Source organism: Podarcis raffonei, chromosome 13 (genome assembly GCF_027172205.1).
Source record: "Podarcis raffonei isolate rPodRaf1 chromosome 13, rPodRaf1.pri, whole genome shotgun sequence".
Taxonomy (NCBI): domain Eukaryota; kingdom Metazoa; phylum Chordata; class Lepidosauria; order Squamata; family Lacertidae; genus Podarcis; species Podarcis raffonei.
This window is the reverse complement of record NC_070614.1, coordinates 29,219,066-29,243,845: the sequence shown is the minus strand read 5'-3', so window position 1 is coordinate 29,243,845 and position 24,780 is coordinate 29,219,066. Positions and strand designations below refer to the sequence as shown.

Genomic DNA, 24,780 nt, shown 5'->3' with positions numbered 1-24,780 from the left:
AGTGGACATGCAAGGGAATGTTTGGTCGAGCCAGTCAAAACTTCCTGTTCCTCCTGCCCTGGAACATCCTTCCTTGCATGTAACTAGTGGGTGGGTGTGACCTTTCCAGACCTGGTAAAAGGACAAGGCATGCTGCCCCTCTCCCTCTTTTCCATCTTCCTTTTGTCCTGCGAACTTCCTGGAATGAACTGCTGGCTGCCAGCCAAGGAGTCCCTCAGGTCACCTCCCTTATGGGGTAAACCTGTTTTTATACGTTTGTAACTTTAAGCCTAAAGCCTGCCTTCAGGGATCACACTGTGCTCTGCCTGATCGTGAGTAAACTTTCTTTTTATTGCTTATGAATAAGACTGTGGTGTCTTTATTCTTTAAGGAGGGATTTAAAAGGGGATCTTACCAGGAACATACAGTTCAATCTGAGGTAGATTGAATTGCATAATAGTAAGAGGTTCTAATGAGCCTGCAACAAGTTTTCTGCTGTGTAAAGGGGAATGCACTCTGATAAGTAAAGGAACATGCTAGCGCAAGTTAGGAAGGATATTAATAAATAATCTATCCTCTATTGCCACCCTGAACATTCCCTCAAGGTGAGGCTAAATTATTTTTTAAAAACATTAAATATCCTTTCTTTTTGATAGCTACAGGGTGTTAAAAGATTTGGAAAAGGTGCAAGCCTTAAAAAGCTTGTTCTAAATACAGTAGTACCTCGGAAGTCGAACAGAATCCATTCTGGAAGTCCATTTGACTTCCAAAACTTTTGGAAACCAAGGTGCAGCTTACGATTGCCTGCAGTAAGCTCCTGTAGCCAATTGAAAGTTGCGGAAGCCACGCCAGACGTTTGGGTTCCACAGAACATTCACAAATGGGAACATTCATTTCCGGGTTTGCGGAGTTCAGGAGCCAAAATATTCGACTCCAAGGCATTTGGGATCCAAGGTACAAATGTATCTGAGAAATCCGCTCACCTTTTTTCTGGTGGGCACAGTTGTGTCTAGGTATCGGGGGCCCTGCAGTGTTCTGGTGGAGGGGAGATTGACACCTCTCTTGTTGCCGTCTGGGCCACATCACTGGTGCTGGGCGGAACCCACCTAGGGGTGGCCCCGCTGTCCAATCAGGACCTGTGGGAGGCATGGCCTTGGGTAATTAAGACCACAGAGCATCTGGGCAGCCCTGTTCTCTTACCCTTCACCAGATCTCCCAATCCACCTGCCCTCTTTTTTATGCTTTGCTATGACTCAAAGCAAAAACTGGACTTGGTGGGTGGTTTGTAGCTCATCTTTCCCAGAATGTTTGCAACTCTGTGAATACAGAAAGTCCACTTTCCATGGGGCCATCTCCCCTAACTTACATGAGTCTGAGGACAATCACATTCTGTCAATGAAGGAAGTGTTCTGCTTGCAGAAATCTGCTGAATAGAGATTTACCATATTGGCCCAAATATAAGGCGCACCCACAAATAAGCCACACCTTTAACATTCAATGGAGGGGAGTAAAAAAACAATACCCGAATAGAAGCCGCTCCCTTAAAATTCCGCAGGCACTCACAGCCGTAAATGGCAGATGTAGAAGAAAACCCTACTGGTACTAGAGAGGACCCGCAAGTGAAAGCGATGAATGAAATTAGAATTAATTCCACAACAGTCTCAAGCTCGCGAATCGGCAATAAAACATTTTTGTTGTTGTCCCCTTTTACCATATGTCTGTTTCAGCAGCAATATCATAAAAGCCAATTTTTGTAAGGTTGCAAATTGAACCGCACTTTAACCTTTCACGGTCAGAATCTGGGGGGAAAGTGCAGCTTATATTCAGGCCAATACGGTATTAGGCCAATACAATCACACATACAATCAAGCTGAAAGCATAGTTCTAACTTGCCATGGACCTGGCACAATTCAGCAGAATCAACATAAAAATATGTGTGAAAATAAGTACAAAACAAGTAAATTAACTAAAAAAAAATCCACTCTGCAACAGAGCATGAAAATAGTAAGAGCTATTGCTGAACCTATATAACAGTTTATTACTCTAATGGAGCACAGAAATTAAAGATCAATTTCTGAATCTATTAGAGAGCATCTTAAAAAGCAGAGACATCACCTTGCCAACAAAGGTCCATATAGTTAAAGCTATGGTTTTCCCAGTAGTGATGTATGGAAGTGAGAGCTGGACCATAAAGAAGGCTGATCACCGAAGAATTGATGCTTTTGAATTATGGTGCTGGAGGAGACTCTTGAGAGTCCCATGGACTGCAAAAAAGACCAAACCTATCCATTCTTAAGGAAATCAGCTCTGAGTGCTCACTGGAAGGACAGATCCTGAAGCTGAGACTCCAATACTTTGGCCACCTCATGAGAAGAGAAGACTCCCTGGAAAAGACCCTGATGTTGGGAAAGATGGAGGGCACAAGGAGAAGTGGACAACAGAGGACGAGGTGGTTGGACAGTGTTCTCGAAGCTACCAGCATGAGTTTGACCAAACTGCGGGAGGCAGTGGAAGACAGGAGTGCCTGGCGTGCTCTGGTCCATGGGCTCACGAAGAGACGGACACGACTAAACAACTAAACAACAACAATTGCTATTAATTAGCAAGTGTGTACTCAAAAGATTTGCAACTGAAATGAAAATAAAGATTTCAACACAGGTTTTATCTGTATGTTTAAAAATGTTTTACTATATTTTTACAGGAAGAGAAACATATTGCAAATTGGGGAAGAAAAATTGGGGTGAAAAATTTTGCAGTCAACTTCCACAATGCTGATTTCAGTTGCCTATTCCGAATACTATAGATTATAGGGTTTATAACTGGAGGCAACATGCAGTAGAACATAGAAGCCACAAGATCCATGGCTGATAGGGACCCAGAAGTTGGCTTTAGATAGGCAAATGAACCACTGGCAAAATATACAGATATTACAATAAGGTGTGGCAGGCAAGTTGAGAAGGCCTTTTCCTTTCCCTGGGCAGAAGGAATTCTGAGAACTGCCCTGAAGATCTGAACATAAGAATAAACTATCAGAGCAAAGTATGTAAAAGCCAGAGACGCACCAACACAAATAACCCAAAATGCGATGAGATATGAATCAGAGCAAGCAATTTTGAATAACTGTGGAATTTCACAGAAAAACTGACTGATGTCATTAGAACAGAACTCAATTGTGAATGTACTGCCAGTATATACTGTGGAATAGATAAGCCCAGTAATCCATGCACTGATTGCCATTTTGACACATGCTTTTCTGTTCATCGCAGTCTCATAGTGCAGAGGATTGCAGATAGCAAAGTAGCGGTCATATGCCATGATGCCAAGGAGGAAAAAATGAGATACAGTGAAGAACATAAAGTAGAAAACCTGGCAGATGCATCCATTGTATGAAATGGTCTTTGTGTTCATCAGGGAATTTGACAAGGATTTGGGAACTGAGACAGATATAGAGCCAAGGTCTTGGAATGCCAGATTGGCTAGAAAGAAGTACATGGGTTTGTGAAGCTGAGGACTGCAGGTGATGACTGTGATGATGAGAAGGTTTTCAGTGACAGCCATCAGATAAATGACCAGGAAAGTAATGAAATGAAATGTCTCCCATTCCTGAGTATCAGAGAATCCATACAGAAGGAATTCCACCACTCCAGATGACTGGTTGAACATAGTGCTTGTGTGTGGTTCCTGCAAAGAGGAGCAAACACATTTAAGAAAGGTAAAGTAAAAGGTAAAGGACCCCTGGACGGTTAAGTCCAGTCAAAGGTGACTATGGGGTTGCGCAGCTCATCTCGCTTTCAGGTGGAGGGAGCTGGTGTTTGTCCAGAGACAGCTTTCTGGGTCATGTGGCCAGCATGACTAAACCACTTCTGGCACAATGGAACACCGTGACGGAAGCCAGAGTGCACAGAAACACTGTTTACCCACCTGCTGCAGCAGTACCTATTTATGCACTTACACTGGCATGCTTTCAAACTGCTAGGTTGGCAGGAGCTGGGACAGAGCAACGGGAGCTCACTCCATTGCAGGGATTCGAACCACTGACCTTCCGATTGACAAATCCAAGAGGCTCAGTGGTTTAGACCACAGCACCACTCATGTCCCTATTTTATTTAAATATTTATCTTTATAAACCTTTATTTTAGAAAGGAGGCACAATTAGTTATCCCCATGTTACATGGAATTTCATGTGATAGAGATTTAACAGTTTTTGTCCATGTCACATTTCCAGTATGCATTTGCTAAGACCGACATAGGCTGACCTGGCCTCTTCTATGTGGAATGAGGATGTGCAGGCCAGAATATTCTCTTTAATGAATGAAAATGTATAATTCTTGGTTACATGGTGGCTATTCTGCACATCTGACCTTTGCAGGTTTCTTACTAGGAAACCCATAAATATATTTAACTTGTGATAAAACTTGCTTTTTATTCAGTAGGTCTGTTATGCCTTCAAGGTTCTGCTTCTAGATGTTTCATTAGGTTCACTGAATTCATAAATCACTTCTCACAATAAAAGAGACCCCCAAGGAATTTACAATAATAAAATATGTGAGATGTCTTCTATTCCTAGCCATTAACCCTGGCTGTGACAAACTGAGCATGGGCTTTTGCATTGTAAAACTCTGGTTTCTAGATCTTCCTGAACTGTGTACACAGTTTATCCAGGAGGTCATAAATAAAATAATTGAAAAGTCATCTATTCAAATAGACTTACCAAGCTGTTTGTGGGCAGATCTTGGGTGATTTCATGAAAGTGTTTACATGCTTCGTTTTCATGCCTGGTTGTGATCTGTGTTGTTTTTCTGGGCAGCCAATGTGATTTGCCTTTTCAATGTATCACACCATTCTCTCCCCACAGCTGTTTGGGAGGCAATTTCTCTTACTGCTCTCTATACTGAGATGTTGCACTGGATTTTATCCATATTTACTTCAATTACTCCCAGGAGTCTAATCAAACTCAGAAGAAAAGACTCATGGGAATGTGTGGTATGTGTTTGTATTTTTACATGTAAAAACATTCTATAGCGTACCAAATGATAAACAGTTCAAGCAATAATCACCATGTCACATGCAATTTCATGTGATACGGAATGAGTGACAATATACATTGGAATATACCGTATTTTTCGCTCTATAGGGCGCACCGCCCCATAGGATGCACCTAGTTTTTTTTTTGGGGGGGGATAAAGAAAAAAATTTATTTCCCCCCCAGGCGCGGGGCTGGCGCAGGGGAAGCCGGAGCTTCCCCCAATCCCAGCCCCGAGAACAGCCTGCTATCCGCAAGCCTAGGGAGGCCAGTGGTAAGTCGCGCCGGTCTCCCCAGGCTTCGGAATGCAGGCAGCTCTGCGCAGGCATCGGGAGGTGGGCGCGACTTCGTGCCCCGCTCAGGATGGCTGCGCAGAGCTGCGCTCCCCCCGGGACAGCAGGCAGCTCTGCGCAGCCATCGGGAGGCAGGCACGAAGTGGCGCCCCGCTCCGGATGGCTGCACAGAGCTGCGCTGGCCCCGGGACTGCAGGCAGCTCTGCGCAGCCATCGGGAGGCGGGCGGGAAGTGGCGCCGGTCTCCCGAGGGTTGCGCAGAGCTTCCTGAAGCCTGGAGAGCAAGAGGGGTTGGTGCGCACCGACCCCTCTTGCTCTCCAGGCTTCAGCGAAAGCTGCATTCGCCCCATAGGACGCACACACATTTCCCCTTCATTTTTGGAGGGGAAAAAGTGCGTCCTATAGGGCGAAAAATACGGTACATCACTTGATTCCTTTTTTTAGTTATTCATTAATTTATAAGTATTCATATTATAACACAAAGGTCTGTTTTCAAGCTTTTCACAATATTACACATGGACAATGATAGATTCCCCTCAATTCTGAAATGTCTCCCTGAAGCCATACTAAAACACCCAAAAATCCTAACAAAGAAAAGAAAGAGGAGTTCAAAGAAGGACCATCTAGATTGGAAAAAGAATATTAGCCTAGGTAAGATGTGTTCTACAAGTTCGTTTCTTCTTAGATTTGAGTGCAGAGTACTTGCAAGGGAAAGAAAGTGTGAGAAGCAATGAGTCTTACAACCTCGGGGTGGATTTTATGCCAACGATTCTCCCCAAACTGAGGTCAATTGTTTTTTTTTAGAAGGCTAAATGCCCTGTCTTCCTGAAAGATATTAGCCCTTTAGGGCTTTTAAAATGCCATGGGGAGCCATGAAGATATAGTAAATCTCTGAGAAATGGATCTTTTACCATAGATCTTCTTCCTGCTATCTACATGGAAGGGGGAGACTAGCAGATGTTCTTGGTTTCCCTCTAGGTTACCTCTGGCCTTCCAAACTTTGTAGCTAGTTTCTATACAAAGTGGGAGGAATGATGGAGAGGAATTTTCATTAATACAATATGTGACTTTCTCCTTGCGTAACAATTCCAGAAGTATGTTTTACTATGGTCTTCAAACAACAACAAAACCTGCCTCCTCAGTAATGACATGGTCTGGTCTTAGCATAACTCCTCCTCCTACCCATGATCACTGAGATCGGGTGTCCCAGTGTGTCCCAGTGCAGAGATTGTGTGTGTCCCCCGTGGAACCTGCCCCAACCATTCTGTTGGCTGGGGCCTACTCCCAGGCAGCCCTGACTCTCTCCCCTTAAGAACAGAATACAAACTGTATAAAACAATAGAAACTAATTAAAAAACAAAACAAAAAAATCACAGTTCTACTAAAAATTAAACTAATACCCAACCGCAACTAAATGTTAATCCCTCCCCCAACAAGCAAAAACCAAACCATAAAACCAAAATTTAAAACAGCACAAATTAAAAACTATTTAAAAACATTTTTGACATTTGACCCAACCCCAGAGTTATTCCAGTGAGTCTGGGCTCTTCAGTGCTCACAGTCAGGCAGTGTCTCTCCAGTGACATCTTCTTGCTTCAACAAACATATGTTGCACAGGGTTGCATGAAAAGAAACCCCAATATCTAAGCTCCTGCTCAAAGGAAGATGCATTGCACAATCAGGACAAATGCACAATCAGGTGCCCCAGTCATGTGGTGCATCTGCACACAGTCAGGATCTTGAATGTTGGGGATTCTTTACAGACAACAATACACAATGCATGAGGTGGTATGTAAAGCAGCCTGTAACTTCATGTGATGCAATGGTGCTGGAGGAAGAAGTGGCAGTGGTGATGAGTCTCCATGGCATTGTGCATTTGTTTTATGGTTGTAGTTTTATTTTTGATGTGTTGCTGTTTACCACCATTATTTTTTTTCTTAAGGTTGGCAGCATATATATATATATATATATATATATATATATATATATATATATAAACTTAAAATAAATGACCAAATGTAGCACAGCTCCAGAACCAACTTGATAGGAATTAGCATATGGATTTGAAAAGTGCTACTCGAATGCTCGCTGCTTCCAAGGCTACATGTTAGGAAGATCATTAATCGCTGCTGTTTCTAAATCTGGAGTAAAACTCCATTTCAGATTTACATTGGAGTAAATGGGAGAATATTTTTGTTAGAATCAGGAAAAAAAGAAAAAGAAAACAGAATTCAATGAACTCTTATACAGTTAGCACATTTGTTAGCTGTTCTCCTTAAGGCCTCCTTCACCTCTTTATTCCTCAGGCTGTATATAAGGGGATTAAGTAGAGGTGTCAAGATGGTATAAAAGATAGAGAATACCTTATTAAGTGTTCTCAGTTGATTGTTGTCTTGTAAAAGATACACAATGGTGAGAGAGCCATAGAAAATGGTCACCACAATGAGATGGGAAGAGCAAGTGGAGAAAGCCTTTTGCCTTCCTGTGGTGGATGGGATGCCAAGAATGGCAGTGATGATGCATACGTATGATGCTATAGTCAGAACGAATGGTGGCAGGGTAGAGATAGAAGTCAGAACAGCCGATACCAGTTTCACCTGACTTGCATCACTGCAGGCCAGGTTCATCATCGGAATGAAATCACAAAAGAAATGCTCAATCACATTGTGGCCACAGAAGGTTACCTGTAGTATAAAACCTAACAATATTGTGTCTATGACAAAACTGCCAATCCAAGACCCAGCTACCAGCTGGAGGCAAACCTTGAAATTCATAAGGACAGAATAATGCAAGGGGCGGCATATTGCTATGTAACGGTCATAAGACATTGCTGCCAGGAGATAGCACTCAGTTACTGCTAAGAACACAAATGCCCATAATTGCACAATGCAGCCATTAACAGATACACCTGGGTTTTTGCTTAATAAACTGGCCAGCATTCTGGGGAGGATGGTTGAGCTATAGCAGGTCTCCAAGCAAGACAAGTTGCCCAGAAAGAAATACATGGGGGTGTGGAGGTGCTGATCATTGACAACCAATGTGACAATGATCAGGTTCCCAGCCATAGTCATGATGTAGATGATTAGAAACACCACGAAGAGAAGAATATGTAACTCCTGGAGCTCTCCAAAGCCATGAAGGACAAATTCTGTAATGGTGGTTTCATTTCTCCTCTCCAATGTCAACATCCTTTTAATCTGTTGAAGGGGAAGAACAATTTGTACAATCAATATTACTCTCCCCTCATGTTATTCTAGTATTTGCCCCCATCTGAATTAAAGGGATCTCACCCCGGATTCAAGTCTCCCAATAGTCCTATTCAGGTATTTGTTCCTCCAAGTCTCCCTTAAATTATTCCCATGATATAAGAAAAACAAGGACAAAGGTGAACTGTTTTGAATTTGAGTGCTTAGATTAACCTGCCTGCTTTTTGTGGAAATAAGGCACCCCTAGGTGAGCTTTATAAAATGGCTGAGGGAGCCACTCAGTGGATAGAAAACCGTAATGCAAAGATTGCTGCCTTTCTGATATTACAAGCGTATTACGATTTTTGGCATAAAAGCTATACAAATGATATCATCCTTCTTCCTAATAAGGTAGCCTGAGACCAACTTGAATACTTTACAAAGTATTGACCAGGCAATCATGGCTCCAGAATTTTAGTGATCCCGCTCACCCTGGATCAGTCAGGAAATGCAACCATGCTCCCACAACTAAAGAACATGAGAAACAAAATAACTTTGTCTTTTGGATGATTCTGAATTATGTCAGGGTGAAACCACATGAATTTATTGATGGAACAAACATGTCAAAATAATCTGTGGTTATAAACTGGGTTGGTCAAGTGAGGCAAGGTATTTATTATTTTATTTAACAGGTTTTATATACCATTTAATCACCAACACCTCTAAGTGATAGCTGCAAGATATAGTTATCCTCTGAAATGCAATGCCATCAATAATCAGAATTATCAGAACATGTGTAAATTACCAACAGACACAGTGAAATAATTCAAATAACTCAAATATTTGCACTTGTAGATCAGTGAACTGTTAGCTGTTACCCAGCTTTAGCAAGGAGCTTTGTGACTATTAAAAGCTTGCACCCACATCAACATAATTTTTTATGCTATATAGCATCTACTTTCTCTCTTACCTTCCAGATATATCCAGATCCAGGTGTATCTAAGCAAAGGCTGCCTTATCATTTATCCACTGAAATTTAGATAACTGAAGAGGCAGGTTGCATATTGGTCCATTCTGGAAGGATAGGAATGGAGTACCTGTGATCCTCCAGATGTTGTTCAACTCCCATCAGCTCCTACCAACATCAGCTTGATGGGAGCTGTAGATCATCAACATTGGAGACCCAAAGCTTTCCCATATCCTAGCTTAGAGTGCCTAGATAGGAAGAGAACAAGGCTCTTGTAGCAATTGGGTGATTAACAAAGTCCCTCTATAAATCCTGGTGGTGCTCTGGGTTGATTGTATACAAAGGAGTACAGGGCTCTTGCATTTTCACAAGGTGTCAACAAAGAAGGAATTATGATGCCACTGCTGAGCATGTCACAATGCTAAATGGATGATCAAAGACACACCTGAGTCTGGCAGCAAACTGGTCAGTATAGTAGTAGCCTTTATATTACAGTGATGGGAATAATCATGCATTCCACCTGTGCATGTAATTCTCACCTGAAATTCAAGGCAGTCAGAATCTTGGAATGCTCCCTTCTGCTTCCTAATATTTAATTTTAGGATTAGAAACACAAAGGTCTCTTGACTATGGCTGTTTGATTGCTTTTCAAAGTCCTGTTCTGTAGGCATTGAGATTCTAAGATTCATCAGTCAATCTCATGGATCAGTTGAATTTAAAACCAGATCACTTCTTCATGCTCAAAGCTTATTATTTAGGCTATAACTGCCAAAGGGATGTGTGAGAAGCAGTGGGCATTATGCCATAATTAGTCTCTTAAGAAAAACTTGTTTTTAAACACCGTGTTGATTGAATATCTCTTTGAGGAATAACTCAATGAAGCACATCTCATCGGGAATGTTAAGGGAAGCTGAACATTTCTTAGAACTGACCCAACATTTCTCAGAAGACATTTTTCTGAGAATTGTTTTGAACTTTTTTTTTATCACATGCTGACTATCCAAAGGGGTTTTAAGCAAAATTACCTCAAATGTGGTATTCTTAGAAGAAAAACTCTTCCAGTCATTAGTATGCACTAAAAATTTATGCATTGTGGTGTAAACTAATGTCTAAGCAGGGTCCGTTATGGTTTCAAATTGGGTGGAGGACTGCATGTTGTGATACCTGGATTGCAAGGTGTTGAACTACATGACCTCTTCCAATTTAATGATTCTATGTTTCATTTTGCTGGTCAGAACAGTAGTCCATTGAAGTCACACTACAGATGCTTAACAAACACCAGTTCAACCTCCATATAGCATGAAAGGAATAACAATTTGTTCTAAGCAAGGTACATATGCAATGTTTAGAGGTTGCATAACATGTGTTTTTCAACACTTAGAAAGATTTGCATTCATATTGTTCTATTTGGATCCAAATCTTTCCACAGAGAGCTGAAAGTTGAGTGCATGAGAGTCCCCTGAGAATGTTCCATTCAGTTACTTCCAAGGGTTGCACTTGTTTAGTTCAGAAGAAGACCTACATCCAGTACAAAATGATGCCTTTGTAATAGAAAAGGGCTTCGTCATTCAGTTTGAAATCATGGCTTTAATAAACTCTTATATGTGCATATTTGTAAGCTACTTTCCTCAAGGCCTCCTTCACCTCTTTGTTCCTCAGACTATATATTAGAGGATTGAGGAGAGGTGTCAATATTGTGTAAAAGACAGAGAAGACTTTGTTCAGCTCTCTCAGTTGGTTGGTGTCTGGCAAAATGTACACAGCGATGATGGTGCCGTAGAAAATGGTCACCACAATGAGATGAGAAGAGCAGGTAGAGAAGGCCTTTTGCCTTCCTGTGGAGGACGGGATGTCAAGAATGGCATTAATGATGCACCCATAGGACGCTATTGTTATACTGAATGGTGGCAGTGTGCAGATGGAGGTCAGAGCAAGTGACAGAATTTTTATTTGATGTGTGTCACTGCAGGCAACATTCACTATTGGAATGAAATCACAAAAGAAATGATCAATAACACTGTAGCCGCAGAAGGTTAACTGCAGTGTAAAAATTAACAAGATCACGTTTACCACAAAACTGCCAATCCAAGAACCAACCACCAGCTGGAGGCAGATTTTGAAATTCATGAGAAATGGATAATGCAAGGGCCTGCATATTGCGACATAGCGATCGTAGGACATTGCTGTCAGGAGGTAGCACTCTGCTGCTATCAAGAAACCAAAAACCCACAATTGCACAATGCACCCATTCACCGAAACACTTTGGTTCTTGGTTAAGAAACTGGCCAGCATTCTAGGGAGGATGGTTGAACTGTAGCAGGCCTCCAAGCAAGACAGATTCCCAAGGAAGAAATACATGGGTGTGTGTAAGCTTTGATCAAGCACAACTAGTACAACAATGAGGATGTTCCCAACCATGGTCATAATGTATATAATTAGAAACAGCATGAATAGAAAAATCTGGAGTTCCTGGATGTCTCCAAAACCAAGAAGGATGAATTCTGCTATGTTGGTTTCATTTCTCTCCTCCTCTTTCTTCATGGTTTTCATCTGGTGAAATAGAAAAGATGAGGTGGGGTGTGACCATTGTTTTCTTCGTTTTGCAAGTACAAATACAAACAGGAACAATCATCAGGAGAGTCAATATTACATAAGCAAGAGCCATATCGCTGAAGTTATAATATCATTGCACAGGAGGGAATACAAGAGTCTTTTTTATTCACCAGGACCGTCTTTCTATGGATTCTTATGCATCCATGACAGAATATACAGTTTGTGGAAACAATATTAACCTTTCCCATCAATTGTAAGCAACAGCCATTAAATCACAACCTCCTAGTTGAGAGGGTTGTATACTGCCTTCAGGATCAACGGCAGTATACCCATGAATACAAGTCACAGAGAAAGGACAAGAGGAGGTGACTGTTGCACTCATATGCTGTTTGTGGGCTTCCCAGAGACATCTTGTTGGCCATTATGGGAAACTAGACACTGACTAGATAGACCTTTAGTTTGATTCATCAGAGTTCTCCATATGTTACTGTGCTCTTATTTAATCCCTCTGATGCTAGCTGACAACCCAAAGCTCTCACTGCTAGACCTCACCATGAGCTAAAACAGTTTGGGTAGGGGTTGGGGACACATTGAAACTTGAATTTTTAAAAATATGTTATTATTAGCAGTGTTCAAGTTATACACTGAGAAGTTATGTATAGAGTATAAATGTGTGTTCAAGCTTCTTGATTTGAGATAAAATAATGGTCCCTTTGTGGTCAACCTAAGATGTAAAAGAAGCAAGGTATGGGCAAGACAAGTAAATTCAAAGGTTTCAATAGGTTATCTAGGGCCATTTCTGGAAGATAGCAATGTCAGGCATTTACCACGACCAGCAAAGGGTCAATGCCCCAACAATGTCCTCATTCTTGTGTGTAAACAGAGCCCCCAAGGTGGTCAGAAGGAACAGGAGAGAACTCTTGATTTGCACACCCCACTTCAAAGCCCACTCACCATGTTTATGGGAGGTGGGACAAGTTGTCCTCCCATTCATGCCTCCCAGGTTCTTTCCTTGTGTGAGGCTCCCTTGAATTTCTTCTCCCGTGCCTTTTGGACACTCCTGCTTGCCAGTTTACCAGGTGAAGGGGACATACAGTGGCAGGATTTAGGAGCAAGTGGTAGGCATTCTTGGAAGCACATTGTGGTGGGCTCATGCAGTGGATCCATCTTCCCAACACCTACATCACTTCAGCTAATCCAGATTGGGAGGAGGCAGAGCAGCTGTAAGGTTTGGGATGCACTGGCACATTGGCAGGAGCACTGCATTGGTTCCATCATTTTACTGACACATCCCCAACCTCACTGCCACACCCTACATCACCCCATCCAATCCATGTAAGCTGCAGGGGCACAAGTGTTAGGAGGATGGATCTCTGGCACAGACTCAGCTGCCCTAGTGTTTATCCTTTTACAGTTGGCCAAGTTGAAATTTTTTATAAAAAAGTTGCATTGTCTTGTACAGGATCATTTCCATGTGCTCAGCAAGTCTTCCAGGTGGGCCCAAGCTACATCCTTTGTATGATCTCTGCAAAATCCTCTGCTTGTTAAGGATTAATAAGCATTCTCCACACAGGAATTGTTGTGACTGCTTTCCCACTGAATGCCTTGAAATGAAATTCTATAAAGCTGTTTCACAAAAACACATATTGATATTTAAAAGTGTCAGGTGTAAGCTTAGAGAAGCCCCTATTAAAATCCCAACAGAGCTCCGATTGATTAGATGTGAAAGAGGGAAAGGTCACTTCTGCCATGAACATTTGTCAAAAAAAGAATTTGTAATGGGCACAACCAAGCATGTACAAATACAGTGGTACCTCAGTTTAAGTACTTAATTCGTTCTGGAGGTCCGTTCTTAACCTGAAACTGTTCTTAACCTGAAGCACCACTTTAGCTAATGGGGCCTCCTGCTGCTGCCACGCTGCTGGAGCACGATTTCTGTTCTCATCCTGTAGCAAAGTTCTTAACCTGAAGCACTATTTCTGGGTTAGCGGAGTCTGTAACCTGAAGCGTATGTAACCTGAAGCGTATGTAACCCGAGGTACCACTGTACTGAAATGTTGAGAGAAGACACAACACTGTTTCTATACAACAGTTAAGAGACATAAAAGCACTGCCCTCTTTTGCATTTAGTCACCATAGTAGAGTTGCTTTTATATCACAATAATTGTGTATTCAGCATGTGCAGGAAATGCTATTCTGGAATCCAACACAGGGGAAAACTTCAACTACTTACCAGTGGTTTCTAATCTTCAGACAGGAACAGTATACGATTGATGTTTGCAAAGGCATTTTGCTATATTATGAAATTCACGTTCTTCAGGTAATAAGATGAAGATTTCACTGATCATACTGATGGATCAGTTACAGTGACAATGGCTGATTCTCTGTCATAGTCAGTGCTTCTTATCTAGACTGTAATTACATATGAAGAAAGCAAGAAGAAGACACTCACTGGCTAATTAACCTCTTGGGATATGCCCATGTTGGAGTGGAGATAAGTTTGAAAAAGGAGGAGGAGCATCACTAAACACTCAACTTCCAAAAAGTTCAAGAGAAACCAACATTATTTATAATAACATTAGAAAAATGTCTCAAGGGTGGGAGAGCACCCCATCTCAAAGTTGTACTTGGATGGTGAGTTTGATGAGTTTCAATCCCAAAATACAAAATAAAGCAAATAGAAAGGGAGAAGAATAAGGAAATGCATTTCAAATATTTAGTCTCTCCTGTGGTGCAATGGGTCAGTGCACCTGGCCATTAACCAGAAGGTTAGTGGTTCGAGTCCACCCAGTGACAGCTGTGGGCAGGAGTCCTGAATTGCAGTGGTTGGACTAGATGACCCTTGGAGTCCCTTCCAACTCTACAATTCTATGATTCTATGTTTTATTTGAAATAGCTCTATCTTAACTGAGGTGATGAATGTAATTTAAACCTTTAAAGTTCTAAAGTGTTTGAGACCAAGACATTTGAAGTAATATGTCATACTGGTCTTGGTCACTCAAGATTCCCTTGGTTCAGAGGTCAGAAGCTATGGTGCTCCTTACCAGTCGCTGGATGAGGGTCTGCTGGATCTGCATATCCTCCAACCATCCCAATTTGACCAGGACACCCCAGAATTACAGAAGCCATCCCTGCTTCTGATTGGATCCCAGAATTTTTGGTCCTGCATTCTCACACGTTAGCTGCCTCCTGCAGGTGTGGGACCAAAAGATGTGCAGTTTTTTGTGCCACACTTGCCTTGTGTGCCTCCTCCTCCACAGTTTTCACTTAAAAACCAGCATACTTGTTTCACACTTCCCAGATGCAAACTAAAACACAAATATCCTTTGAAACCCACATTTCACTGAATTTTATATGGCAGTTCTTCTGTGATCGAGTGTGTAAAAAAAACAACCACAAAAATATGTGCATACATATGCATGTGAGTATGTAGGCTTCGTGGTGGAGTGGAAATGACCACATTCATTTTGACCAAGCCTATTTTTGCCTTGGTCACGTGAGTAATGGGACTTGGTCAATGGGGCTTGTGTGTGAGAAAGAAGGAGTAGCACTTGAGTCGGTGTGTGGAAAGGTTTAACATCGTATTTCGAGGGAATGGAGAGGGGTATGTAACTATTAAGAAGAAGTGCATGTGGAAATGATATACTATGTTGATGGGTTATATGCATTACGCGAATGGGATGTGTTGGATACCAGAGAGCATAACGTGCTTAGGGGTAGAGCAATGGGAATGTTAGAGAGGGTGTTGCATGAATGGTATGAGTATGTGATTAATTGTGCGGACATTAGGAATGGCTACAAAAAGGTATTGCAATTGATTTGTCATATGTAGCTTACAGTGTTCACCTATAATGTTCATTAGCTACAATACAGAGGGCTCTGTAACATGTCTCCAAGGTCTTAGAACATAGCCTAAATGACTTTTGAATATTGCCTTTCTTAGTGTGTATGAGGTTCACAAACTCCATATCGTTCCCTTTTTTCTAGCTATGGAAGTCTTTTTTTAAAAAAAAAATAATTTTTATTAACTGGCCAATCACATCAAATTAAATCACATCACATAATTCCAAATTACAAAGCCAAATTTTTAAATTTTGTTGGGGGAACCCATACTTCAAGATCCAAAGGGGGATTCAAATCATCTTCTTATTACTGCGTTAATGTCCAAATCAGTCCCAATCAGTCCAGACAAAGTTCATAATTCTATCCAGTCTTATCTTGGTGTTTCCACATCATATCTTGTTCATATAATTTCTATTTTTCCTTTACGATCTCTTCTGTTAGTCTCCTTAAGCTAATAAGCAAAATAATAATCCTGCGTGGATTTCCCGTTCCTCCACTGAGTCCAGATGGTTTCCATATATCTCCTTCGTAGATAGCATCGCTCTTTCCATCATAAATTTGGCATTTGTCGCTCACGACGGGACGAGGAGAGGAATGAGGCCAGGGAGAGACTGGCGCTGCAGCAAAAGGCTGCTGAACATGCCCCCTCCACGGCACCTGGTTGGGTGGCCATCGGGGGAGCCGTGAGCGCCAGCCAGGTGAGCTGGAGGCAGGGGCGACGCCCCCTGCTGGGCGGTGCTCGGGCTCCCGCCCACAACCACTCCCCTCTCTTTCAGGGAGGAGAGTCTTTATCATAGATCTCTTCTGTCAGCAGTCTTTACTCCCCTTTTTCCTTGAAGCATGTGCAATTTATCTCGTCCAAATTGTTTCTTTTGAAGATGCTTGCAACTAGCGGCGCGAATCAGGGACGGCGTCCAGGAGTGCCGGAATCCCACAGGAGGGCTTTGTGCCTAGTGCCCCCACTCCCACAAATTCAGGGGTGGTATAGGGCACAGCAGGCAAGGGCCGCCCCCCCCCCACAATCCTGGGGGGGTTAAGGAGGCTAATTACCCCCGTCATAGCCTCCAAAGTCTAGTCACCTTATGCAACATCTAAAGATTTGAAGGCCAGAGTTGAATACACATTTGCACATATGGCTGCCTGCTCTCCTCAAGGCTTCCTTCACCTCCTTGTTCCTCAGGCTGTATATGAGGGGATTGACTAGAGGTGTCAAAATAGTGTAAAAAACCGAGAATAATTTGTTCAGCTCTTTTAGTTCATTGGTATCTGGCAAAACATATACAATGATGAGAGTGCCATAGAAAATGGTCACCACAATGAGGTGAGAAGAGCAAGTAGAGAAGGCCTTTTGCCTCCCTGTGGTGGATGGAATTTGAAGAATGGCTGCAATGATGTACATGTATGATGCTAAGGTCAGAATGAATGGTGGCAGGGTAGCTATTGAAGTCAGAACAGTTGATATGAGTTTAACCCGCCGTGTGTCACTGCAGGCCAGATTAATCAATGGAGTGAAATCACAAAAGAAATGTTGAATGACATTGTGGCCGCAGAATGTTAACTGCAATACAAATATAAATACTGTTGTGTCCATCACAAAGCTGCTCATCCAAGATCCAACCACCAGCAGGAGGCAAACCTTTGCATTCATATGCGTGGAATAATGCAGTGGTCGACATATTGCCAGGCAACGATCATAAGACATTGCTGCCAGGAGATAGCATTCTGTTCCTGCTAAAACCCCAAAAGTCCAGAATTGGACCAAGCAGCTATGAATAGACACACTATCATTATGTGTTAATAAACTGGCCAGCATTCTGGGGAGGATGGTTGAGCTGTAACAGGTCTCTAAGCAAGACAAATTTCCAAGGAAGAAATACATGGGTGTGTGTAAGTGCCGATCAGTCACAACTAGTCCAACAATGATCAGGTTCCCAACCATGGTCATGATGTAGATCATGAGAAAAACAATGAAGAGAAGAATTTGTAGGTCATGGAAGTCTCCAAAGCCACGAAGGATGAATTCTGTAATGATGGTCTCATTACGCCCAGCAGGTTTTTGCATCTTTTTCAGTTGAAGGGGGGAATGGAATTTGTCCAATCAACAATAAAAAAAAATTATCGCTTAAAGAAAGAAAGGAAAAAATATGGAGGTAGTCAAGTGGAAGGAAGAATACAGTATATTTTATATTTTGCAATTTCTTAATTTAAAAGCAGAGCTTAAAATCATGAAAGTATTCATATAAGAGTATATAAAACAATGTAGGGGACTCAAGCACATATAACTGTGTAAAATCTTATGCATCAGGGAAAACCAGAGCATCATGATACAGTAAGTCTTTACAAGATATCTGAAGCAACTGATAGCTACTGCTTTACATATGGCACATAGTACAAGGGCAAGAGCAGAAAATGTCAATTTTTTTGTCTCTACCCTATAATATTGTGTAGGGTGCACTGCCATGATTAGAAGTTTCCTAGATGATCTAAGTGATCTTACTGGCCCATGCAGGAGCAAGCAGTCTTTCAGGTAACGCAGTCCTGAATTCTTCAAGGCTTTCTATGTTAACAACAAAATATTGAACTGGGCCCGGTAGCTGATTGTCAGGCATTGCAGTTCCTTCAACTCAAGTGCAATAGCACCAGTTGCAGCTTCTGGAACAATTCCAATGAAAGTGCCACATAAAAGAGCATTACAGTAATTGATGCATGAATCAGAGTGACCAAGGCATTGTTGGCATCCCACCCTAAGCAAAGAGGTCATTTGGCCCTCCAATGACAAAGGAGGATCAAGGTTCATTCACAAACTACACATCAACTGTTTATTCAGATGGTGTGAAACCTTGTGTCTCTATCTTGACAAGATTCAGCTTCGGTTTGTTGGTTCTCATCCACCCAACCACTGCAGCTAGGCATCTTTGAAAACAGTCACAGCCTCTCCTGATTCAGATGTAACAGAGAAATGGAGCTGGGAATCCTCACCATACAGATGACGCCATGCTATGATCTGGCATTAGATCACTGCTCCAGCATTTCATGTCTTACCGAGAATATTGTGTGTGGCCATGCAATTTCGAAGTGCTGAAGAGTATGAACAGTTGTTTTCACAAGTCAGCTGGTGAGTGTATTGTTGGAACTGCATACCAAATAAGGCAGCTTTGTATGTTCATGTGATCACTGCATTCACAGAGCCCAGAATTAAATCTGTCCCAACTGCATTAGGAGGTTAGGCTTCCCATAATTTAAGAAATACTAAAGTGACATTAGTTCCATAGGTGTACCCTTTCAGCCCCAAACTCACTGCCACTGTGTCCTTCCCTCGTCCCACTGAGATAAGCTGCAGTGACACCAGTGTTGGGAGGGCAGCCACCATAGCACTATACAAAACCATCAGCATCTACTGGTTTTTCTCCTTTCATAACTGGCCACATTAAATTAACTCACTCTGACCAGAAAAGTTATCCCTGTGCCCACCAAGCTTGAAAATTGGGCCCAAACTGCCCTATTAACTCCCTATAAGCCTTCCTACTAGGTGGCTGGTTAATAAGCATTGGTCACCCGGTAAATGAGTGGCTGATTTCACACTGAACTTGTTCCACCAAAATTCTGCAAGCCGGTTGCACTAACATTTCCCTGCTTAAAGCTGAGAGATGAAAGAAGCTCCTCTTTAATTTGTGACAGAGTTCTTGGCTGATTAGATGCAAATGAGGATAGCATGTCACAGTAATGTAGGCTGGAGAGAAGACAGAATGAGAGAATTAAAGGGCATGGAAGCCCTGTCCTCCTTTGCATCTGGTCACCATAGGGGACTTGTTTTTATGGCAGGCTGTTTGGAATAATCATGTATTCAGTATGTATGGAGAAGGAACTGGCAAACCACTCCAGTATTTTGTCAAGAAAACTTCATGGACATAAAAAAGGAGAAGCTTTGAAAGTGAGAGTTTCCAAGGTTATGCTCTGGTTCATGGGGTCACGGAGGGTCAAACAGGACTAAGACGACTAAACAACAACAGTATGTGCAGAAAATTCAAAACTGGGATCTAAAGCAATAGATAACTTGGACTACTCACCTTTGCTTATAATCTAGAGTCGCTCTTTAGAACTGATCAGAAAAAGGTCTTTTGGTTTGTTATCAATTCCATAATTTTAAGGGATGAAATGAAGATTTCTCCAGTCATGTTGCTGGATCAGTTTCAGTGACAATGGCTGATTCCCCTTCATGCTCAGAACTTCTTATCCAGAATGTAATTTCTTATGAAGAAGAAACAGGTACTTATTGGCTAATTGACCTCTTGGGATATTCTAGTGTTGTAGTGGAGTAATCTTTGAAAAACATCACTGAGAATCTATTTGAGGAGCATCATTGCAAAATCAATTTCCAAAGAATTTCAAGTGAAGCCCAAATAATTTATGATAGATAATATTAGAGAAATTATTCAAAGGAACCCCACACCCTCTCCACGATGTCCTTGGATAGTGAGTTTGTTCAGCTTCAATCCCAAAATCAAAAAAAGTAGAAGAGTAGAAAAATATTTATTTTTATTTGAAACAGTTGTATTTTAACTGAGATGATATTGTAATCTCAACCTTCAAAGTCCTAAAGAGTTTGCGATCAAGATTCATGAAGGAATATCTTATTCTGATCTAAGCTGGATGGTGCTCTTTCTACCTAACCCACTTAGCTCGGTCACCCAAGATTCCCTTGGCTCAGTGTGTGTTTATTTCAAAGAGCACGGTCACTCTTTTCATGCCTGCCATTCAATTTATCACAAAAAATATAATATTTTTAACATTTAGATGACAGCTAGCATATAGTACATCCCAAAGAGCATGTGTATGTGTATCAATGTTCTATCTGAGTGTGTGATTTATGTGAGGGTGGCTATACCCATCTGGTCTTGCCTGCCTTTGTCTTGGTCATTCAAGTAATACATGAAAGGGACTTGTGACCAAGAGGGGGGGCAGCACTTTAACCAGCTGTGCAAGAAGTGTATACATTGTATTTGTAGGAAACAGGGAGAGGGGTATGTAACTAGTAAGAATAATATATGCCAGAGTCATGTGGTATGTTGATTTATTATATGGAGAATATGGTGTGTTAGACACAGGGAAGAGTTATTATTATTGTTATTATTATTTATACTTTTTATTTTATTAATATTATTATGGGTTAAATTTCTATACCACCCTTCATCTGAGGTTTATAGGGCAGTTTACAATATAAAAACACAAAAATACATAACATAGTTAGAAACCAAAACAAGAACATCCACCCACATGGTTTAAAAGGCCATAAATTGTTTAATTTGCCAAAGGCCTGGGAGAAGAGGAAAAATAATATTTATTTATTTATTTATTTATTTATTTATTCATTCATTCATTCATTCATACCCCACCCATCTGGCTGGGTTTCCCCAGCCACTCTGGGCTGTTCACAACAGGATATTAAAAACACAATAAAACATCAAACATTAAAAACTTCCCTAAACAGGGCTGCCTTCATATGTCTTTTAAAAGTCAGGTAGTTGTTTATTTCCTTGACATCTGATGGGAAGGCATTCCACAGGGTGGGTGCCACTACCGAGAAGGCCCTCTGCCTGGTTCCCTGTAACCTCACTTCTTGCAGTGAGGGAACCGCCAAAACGCCCTTGGAGCTGGACCTCAGTGTCCGGGCTGAACGATGGGGGTGGAGATGCTCCTTCAGGTACACTGGGCAGAGGTCATCCAGGGCTTTAAAGGTCAGTACCAACACTTTGAATTGTGCTCAGAAACGTACTGGGAGCCAATGTAGGTCTTTCAGGACCGGTGTTATATGGTCTCGGCAGCCACTCCCAGTCACCAGTATAGCTGCCAGGTTTTTGCCTGGTTCATAAACATATGTTATGAAGGCGCCAGGGGAGCCTCCCTGTGAGAGCATTCCGCAAGACGGAAGCCACTGCAGAAGAGGCACATTCTTGTGTTGCTGACCTCTCAAGGCACATGAAGAAGGAACTCAGGTTATGATTGCAGAGTCTGGGTTTTATACAAAATAGTCTTAAAGTGACTTAACAAGACAAAATGCAAACAAGTAAAACCATTAAAAAGCCATAAAATTTAAAATTAATGTACAATGCAAAATGTTCTAGATGGCCATCCAAGGACACAGCAAAGAGATATCCTATCCCACCAGATGAACACCACAGTAGAGGCTAGTTTCACTACCAAAGGCCTGGGTAAAAGTAAGTATCTTAGCCTGGCACCTAAAAAACACCAATGATGGAACCAGATGCACTTCCCTGGCCAGAATATTCCACAAATGGGGGTCCACTACTGAAAAGGCCTGTAATCACATGGCCAGCCACTGCATGAAACATACAAAGAATGAGACAGACTAATGTGATTCAGGACTGAGTGATGATAATATTAAAAGAGGGATAGGTGATAAGTGTGACTAAGTGTGAACATTAGGAGAAGGTATTGCAAAAAGAAAGTTGATTTGTTCTATGTGATTCATGACATCCATCTCTGATGTTCATTGGCCAAAATGTAGAGGGTACTAGAAAGAATACCCAAGGGGTTCAATACAGCCAAAACAAAAGCAGAATCCTTTTAAGTGTTTTAATTTCTTGAAGAAGAAGCCCTTTCATTCCTCATTACAATTCATCTTGAAACGAACACTGACTTTCAAAATAATTGAACTGGAAAGAACCAAGGAAAGTTAAGTAACTTAGAAGTTGTGTAAGTTATGTATGTACAAGAAAAAATTTCAATTCTCAATTTTCATCTATATTAATTCATATATTGTGGTTCCTCTGGAAAGCTCCAAATATGATATGAGATTCACTATTAATCTCCAATCCAGATGGTACCCTGCTGTATCCCTCCTTAGCTATACAGGGAGAATATTCCAAGTGATATTAGAACTCAACATGATCAAGCCTCCTTGTTTAGAAACACCATCATAAGATTTGAAAACAAGAGGTCAATGCACTCTTATGTGAATTACAAAATTGGCTACCTGACTTTCTCAGGGCTTCTTTCACCTCTTTGTTCCTCAGGCTGTATATGAGGGGATTGACCAAAGGTGTCAAGATGGTGTAAAAAACAGAGAACACTTTGTTCAGCTCTTTCAGTTCATTGGTATCTGGCAAAACATACACAATGGTGAGGGTGCCGTAGAAAATGGTCACCACAATGAGGTGAGCGGAGCAGGTAGAGAAAGCCTTTTGCCTTCCTGTGGCGGAGGGGATTCGAAGAATGGCAGCAATGATATACACATATGATGTTACAGTCAGAATGAATGGTGGCAGGGTAGCAAAAGAAGCCAGAATGGCTGATACCAGTTTAACTTGTTGTGCGCCACTGCAGGCCAGATTAATCAATGGAGTGAAATCACAAAAGAAATGTTCGATGGCATTGTGGCCACAAAAGGATAACTGTGATATAAAGAGAAATGAGCCTGTGTTTATCACAAAGCTGCCAATCCAAGATCCAGCAACAAGCTGAAGGCAAATCTTGAGATTCATAAGTGTGGAGTAGTACAGGGGTTGGCAAATTGCCAAGTAGCGATCATAAGACATTGCTGCCAGGAGATAGCATTCTACAGCCGCAAAAACCGCAAAAGCCCATAACTGAAGAAAACAGCTATAAATAGACACAGCTTGGTTCTGAGTTAAGAAACTGGCCAGCATTCTAGGGAGGATGGTTGAGCTGTAACAAATCTCCAAGCAAGACAAATTGGCCAAGAAGAAATACATGGGGGTATGGAGGTGCTGAACTCTCACAACTAGTACAACAATGATCAGGTTCCCAACTATAGTCATGATGTAAATAACTAGAAACACCACAAAGAGAGGAATTTGCAGATCACGTAGGTCTCCAAAGCCATGAAGGATGAATTCTGTAATGATGGTTTCATTTCTCTCCTCTGGTTTCTGCATCCTTTTCATCAGCTTAGCAGGAGAAGTGCAATCTGTTTGATTAGCATTGCATAAGAAGCATTACACGAGAAGGAGGCAAACAGGAAGGAATGCACTCTGATTTGATAAAAGAATTGGGCAGCTTCAGGAGGAGTCAGGAGTCAATGTTCCATAAGGCAATACACAAACAGTTCATATCAACCCTGCAACAACAAACCCTGAAAATTTGCCACCTCTTTCAGAGTCTGAGCACACGAGAAAGTATATTCCATTTGTTAACTCACCTTCTGCAAATATCAGTAGACAAATAGTTTCCTATCATTAATCCACTTAAGAGATGGTAGGTTGAAGGTGAAAAATGAAAACAGGTATCCAGGAAAATATATCACAATTTGCTTATATGGCAAGGTGTGTTCTGTGAGTAAAAACACAAAGCTGTATGTGGTCTGTTTTGATTTTTCAAAGTCATATTCTTTAAGCATAGATATGATGTTTCCTCATACACAGACCTCTCAGGGATCAGTGCAGTGACAGTACTTAACTCTGTCCTAACACCCATGGCTTCTTATATCGGGCTTAAGAAGAATGTGAGAAGCAACAGGCATTCATGTCCTAATTAATGTCTTAGGAAATGTTTGAGGGATTCTTTGTTTCTGAATAAGTAATAAAAAGTATTGCTTGTAAATCTCTTTGGGGAATGTCTAAGTAGACAAAACAAAGGGTTTCAAGGGAAGGCAAAAGTGTTTGATTACCAGAATTTCTCATGGGATTCCCACACCCTCCCTAGACTGCCACTGCATTTCAGCTGAAGTGAAATTCATGTGTGACCTCCTAAAAGCCCAAGTCAACAAGAGTAGGGTGTGTGGATGGGTATGCACACATGCCTGCAATGTCTCCTGCATGCTGCACACCCAGTGTACCAGCACGGAATGGGAATGTCTGCAGGCATTTTCTAAGTCCATTTTGTTGAACATGTTTAGACACCGCTGTGCAGTAAGGAAACATTCAAAGCAAGATGGTCAGTATGGAGCACACAGGGAAGC

At 41.5% G+C, this 24,780-nt stretch overlaps 5 protein-coding genes across 5 annotated transcripts; all 5 read right to left on the bottom strand.

Annotated features, from left to right (window-relative positions):
• Nucleotides 1-2,652: 2,652 nt before the first annotated feature.
• On the bottom strand, nucleotides 2,653-7,414 carry LOC128400338 (olfactory receptor 14A16-like). Its single transcript, XM_053362489.1, has 3 exons — nucleotides 7,335-7,414; nucleotides 4,691-4,778; nucleotides 2,653-3,660 (listed from the first exon to the last, which is right to left on the bottom strand). Exons 1-3 carry the CDS (start codon nucleotides 7,412-7,414, stop codon nucleotides 2,653-2,655), a joined length of 1,176 nt encoding a protein of 391 aa, XP_053218464.1.
• A 111-nt stretch (nucleotides 7,415-7,525) lies between these two features.
• On the bottom strand, nucleotides 7,526-9,487 carry LOC128400336 (olfactory receptor 6B1-like). Its single transcript, XM_053362488.1, has 2 exons — nucleotides 9,450-9,487; nucleotides 7,526-8,491 (listed from the first exon to the last, which is right to left on the bottom strand). Exon 2 carries the CDS (start codon nucleotides 8,480-8,482, stop codon nucleotides 7,526-7,528), a length of 957 nt encoding a protein of 318 aa, XP_053218463.1. The 5' UTR covers nucleotides 8,483-8,491; nucleotides 9,450-9,487.
• Nucleotides 9,488-10,947: 1,460 nt separating this feature from the next.
• On the bottom strand, nucleotides 10,948-11,996 carry LOC128399284 (olfactory receptor 6B1-like). Its single transcript, XM_053360571.1, has one exon. It carries the CDS (start codon nucleotides 11,994-11,996, stop codon nucleotides 11,034-11,036), a length of 963 nt encoding a protein of 320 aa, XP_053216546.1. The 3' UTR covers nucleotides 10,948-11,033.
• A 4,921-nt stretch (nucleotides 11,997-16,917) lies between these two features.
• Nucleotides 16,918-17,907, bottom strand: LOC128400335 (olfactory receptor 11A1-like). Its single transcript, XM_053362487.1, has one exon. The coding sequence runs from the start codon at nucleotides 17,902-17,904 to the stop codon at nucleotides 16,918-16,920; it is 987 nt and encodes a 328-aa protein (XP_053218462.1). The 5' UTR covers nucleotides 17,905-17,907.
• Nucleotides 17,908-22,777: 4,870 nt separating this feature from the next.
• LOC128399283 (olfactory receptor 469-like) lies at nucleotides 22,778-23,767 on the bottom strand. Its single transcript, XM_053360570.1, has one exon. The coding sequence runs from the start codon at nucleotides 23,765-23,767 to the stop codon at nucleotides 22,778-22,780; it is 990 nt and encodes a 329-aa protein (XP_053216545.1).
• Between the last annotated feature and the right edge of the window lie 1,013 nt (nucleotides 23,768-24,780).

Bases quoted from the DNA above. Each gene is read 5' to 3' on its own strand.
- LOC128400335 (XM_053362487.1), bottom strand. From the start codon at position 17,904: ATGCAAAAACCTGCTGGGCGTAATGAGACCATCATTACAGAATTCATC.
- LOC128399284 (XM_053360571.1), bottom strand. From the start codon at position 11,996: ATGAAAACCATGAAGAAAGAGGAGGAGAGAAATGAAACCAACATAGCA.
- LOC128400338 (XM_053362489.1), bottom strand. From the start codon at position 7,414: ATGATCTTCCTAACATGTAGCCTTGGAAGCAGCGAGCATTCGAGTAGC. The intron at 4,779-7,334 runs GTTGGTTCTGGA...TTGGCTGCCCAG, and splicing joins CATATGCTAATTCCTATCAA to AAAAACAACACAGATCACAA. The intron at 3,661-4,690 runs GTAAGTCTATTT...TCCTCTTTGCAG, and splicing joins ATCTGCCCACAAACAGCTTG to GAACCACACACAAGCACTAT.
- LOC128400336 (XM_053362488.1), bottom strand. From the start codon at position 8,482: ATGTTGACATTGGAGAGGAGAAATGAAACCACCATTACAGAATTTGTC.
- LOC128399283 (XM_053360570.1), bottom strand. From the start codon at position 23,767: ATGAAAAGGATGCAGAAACCAGAGGAGAGAAATGAAACCATCATTACA.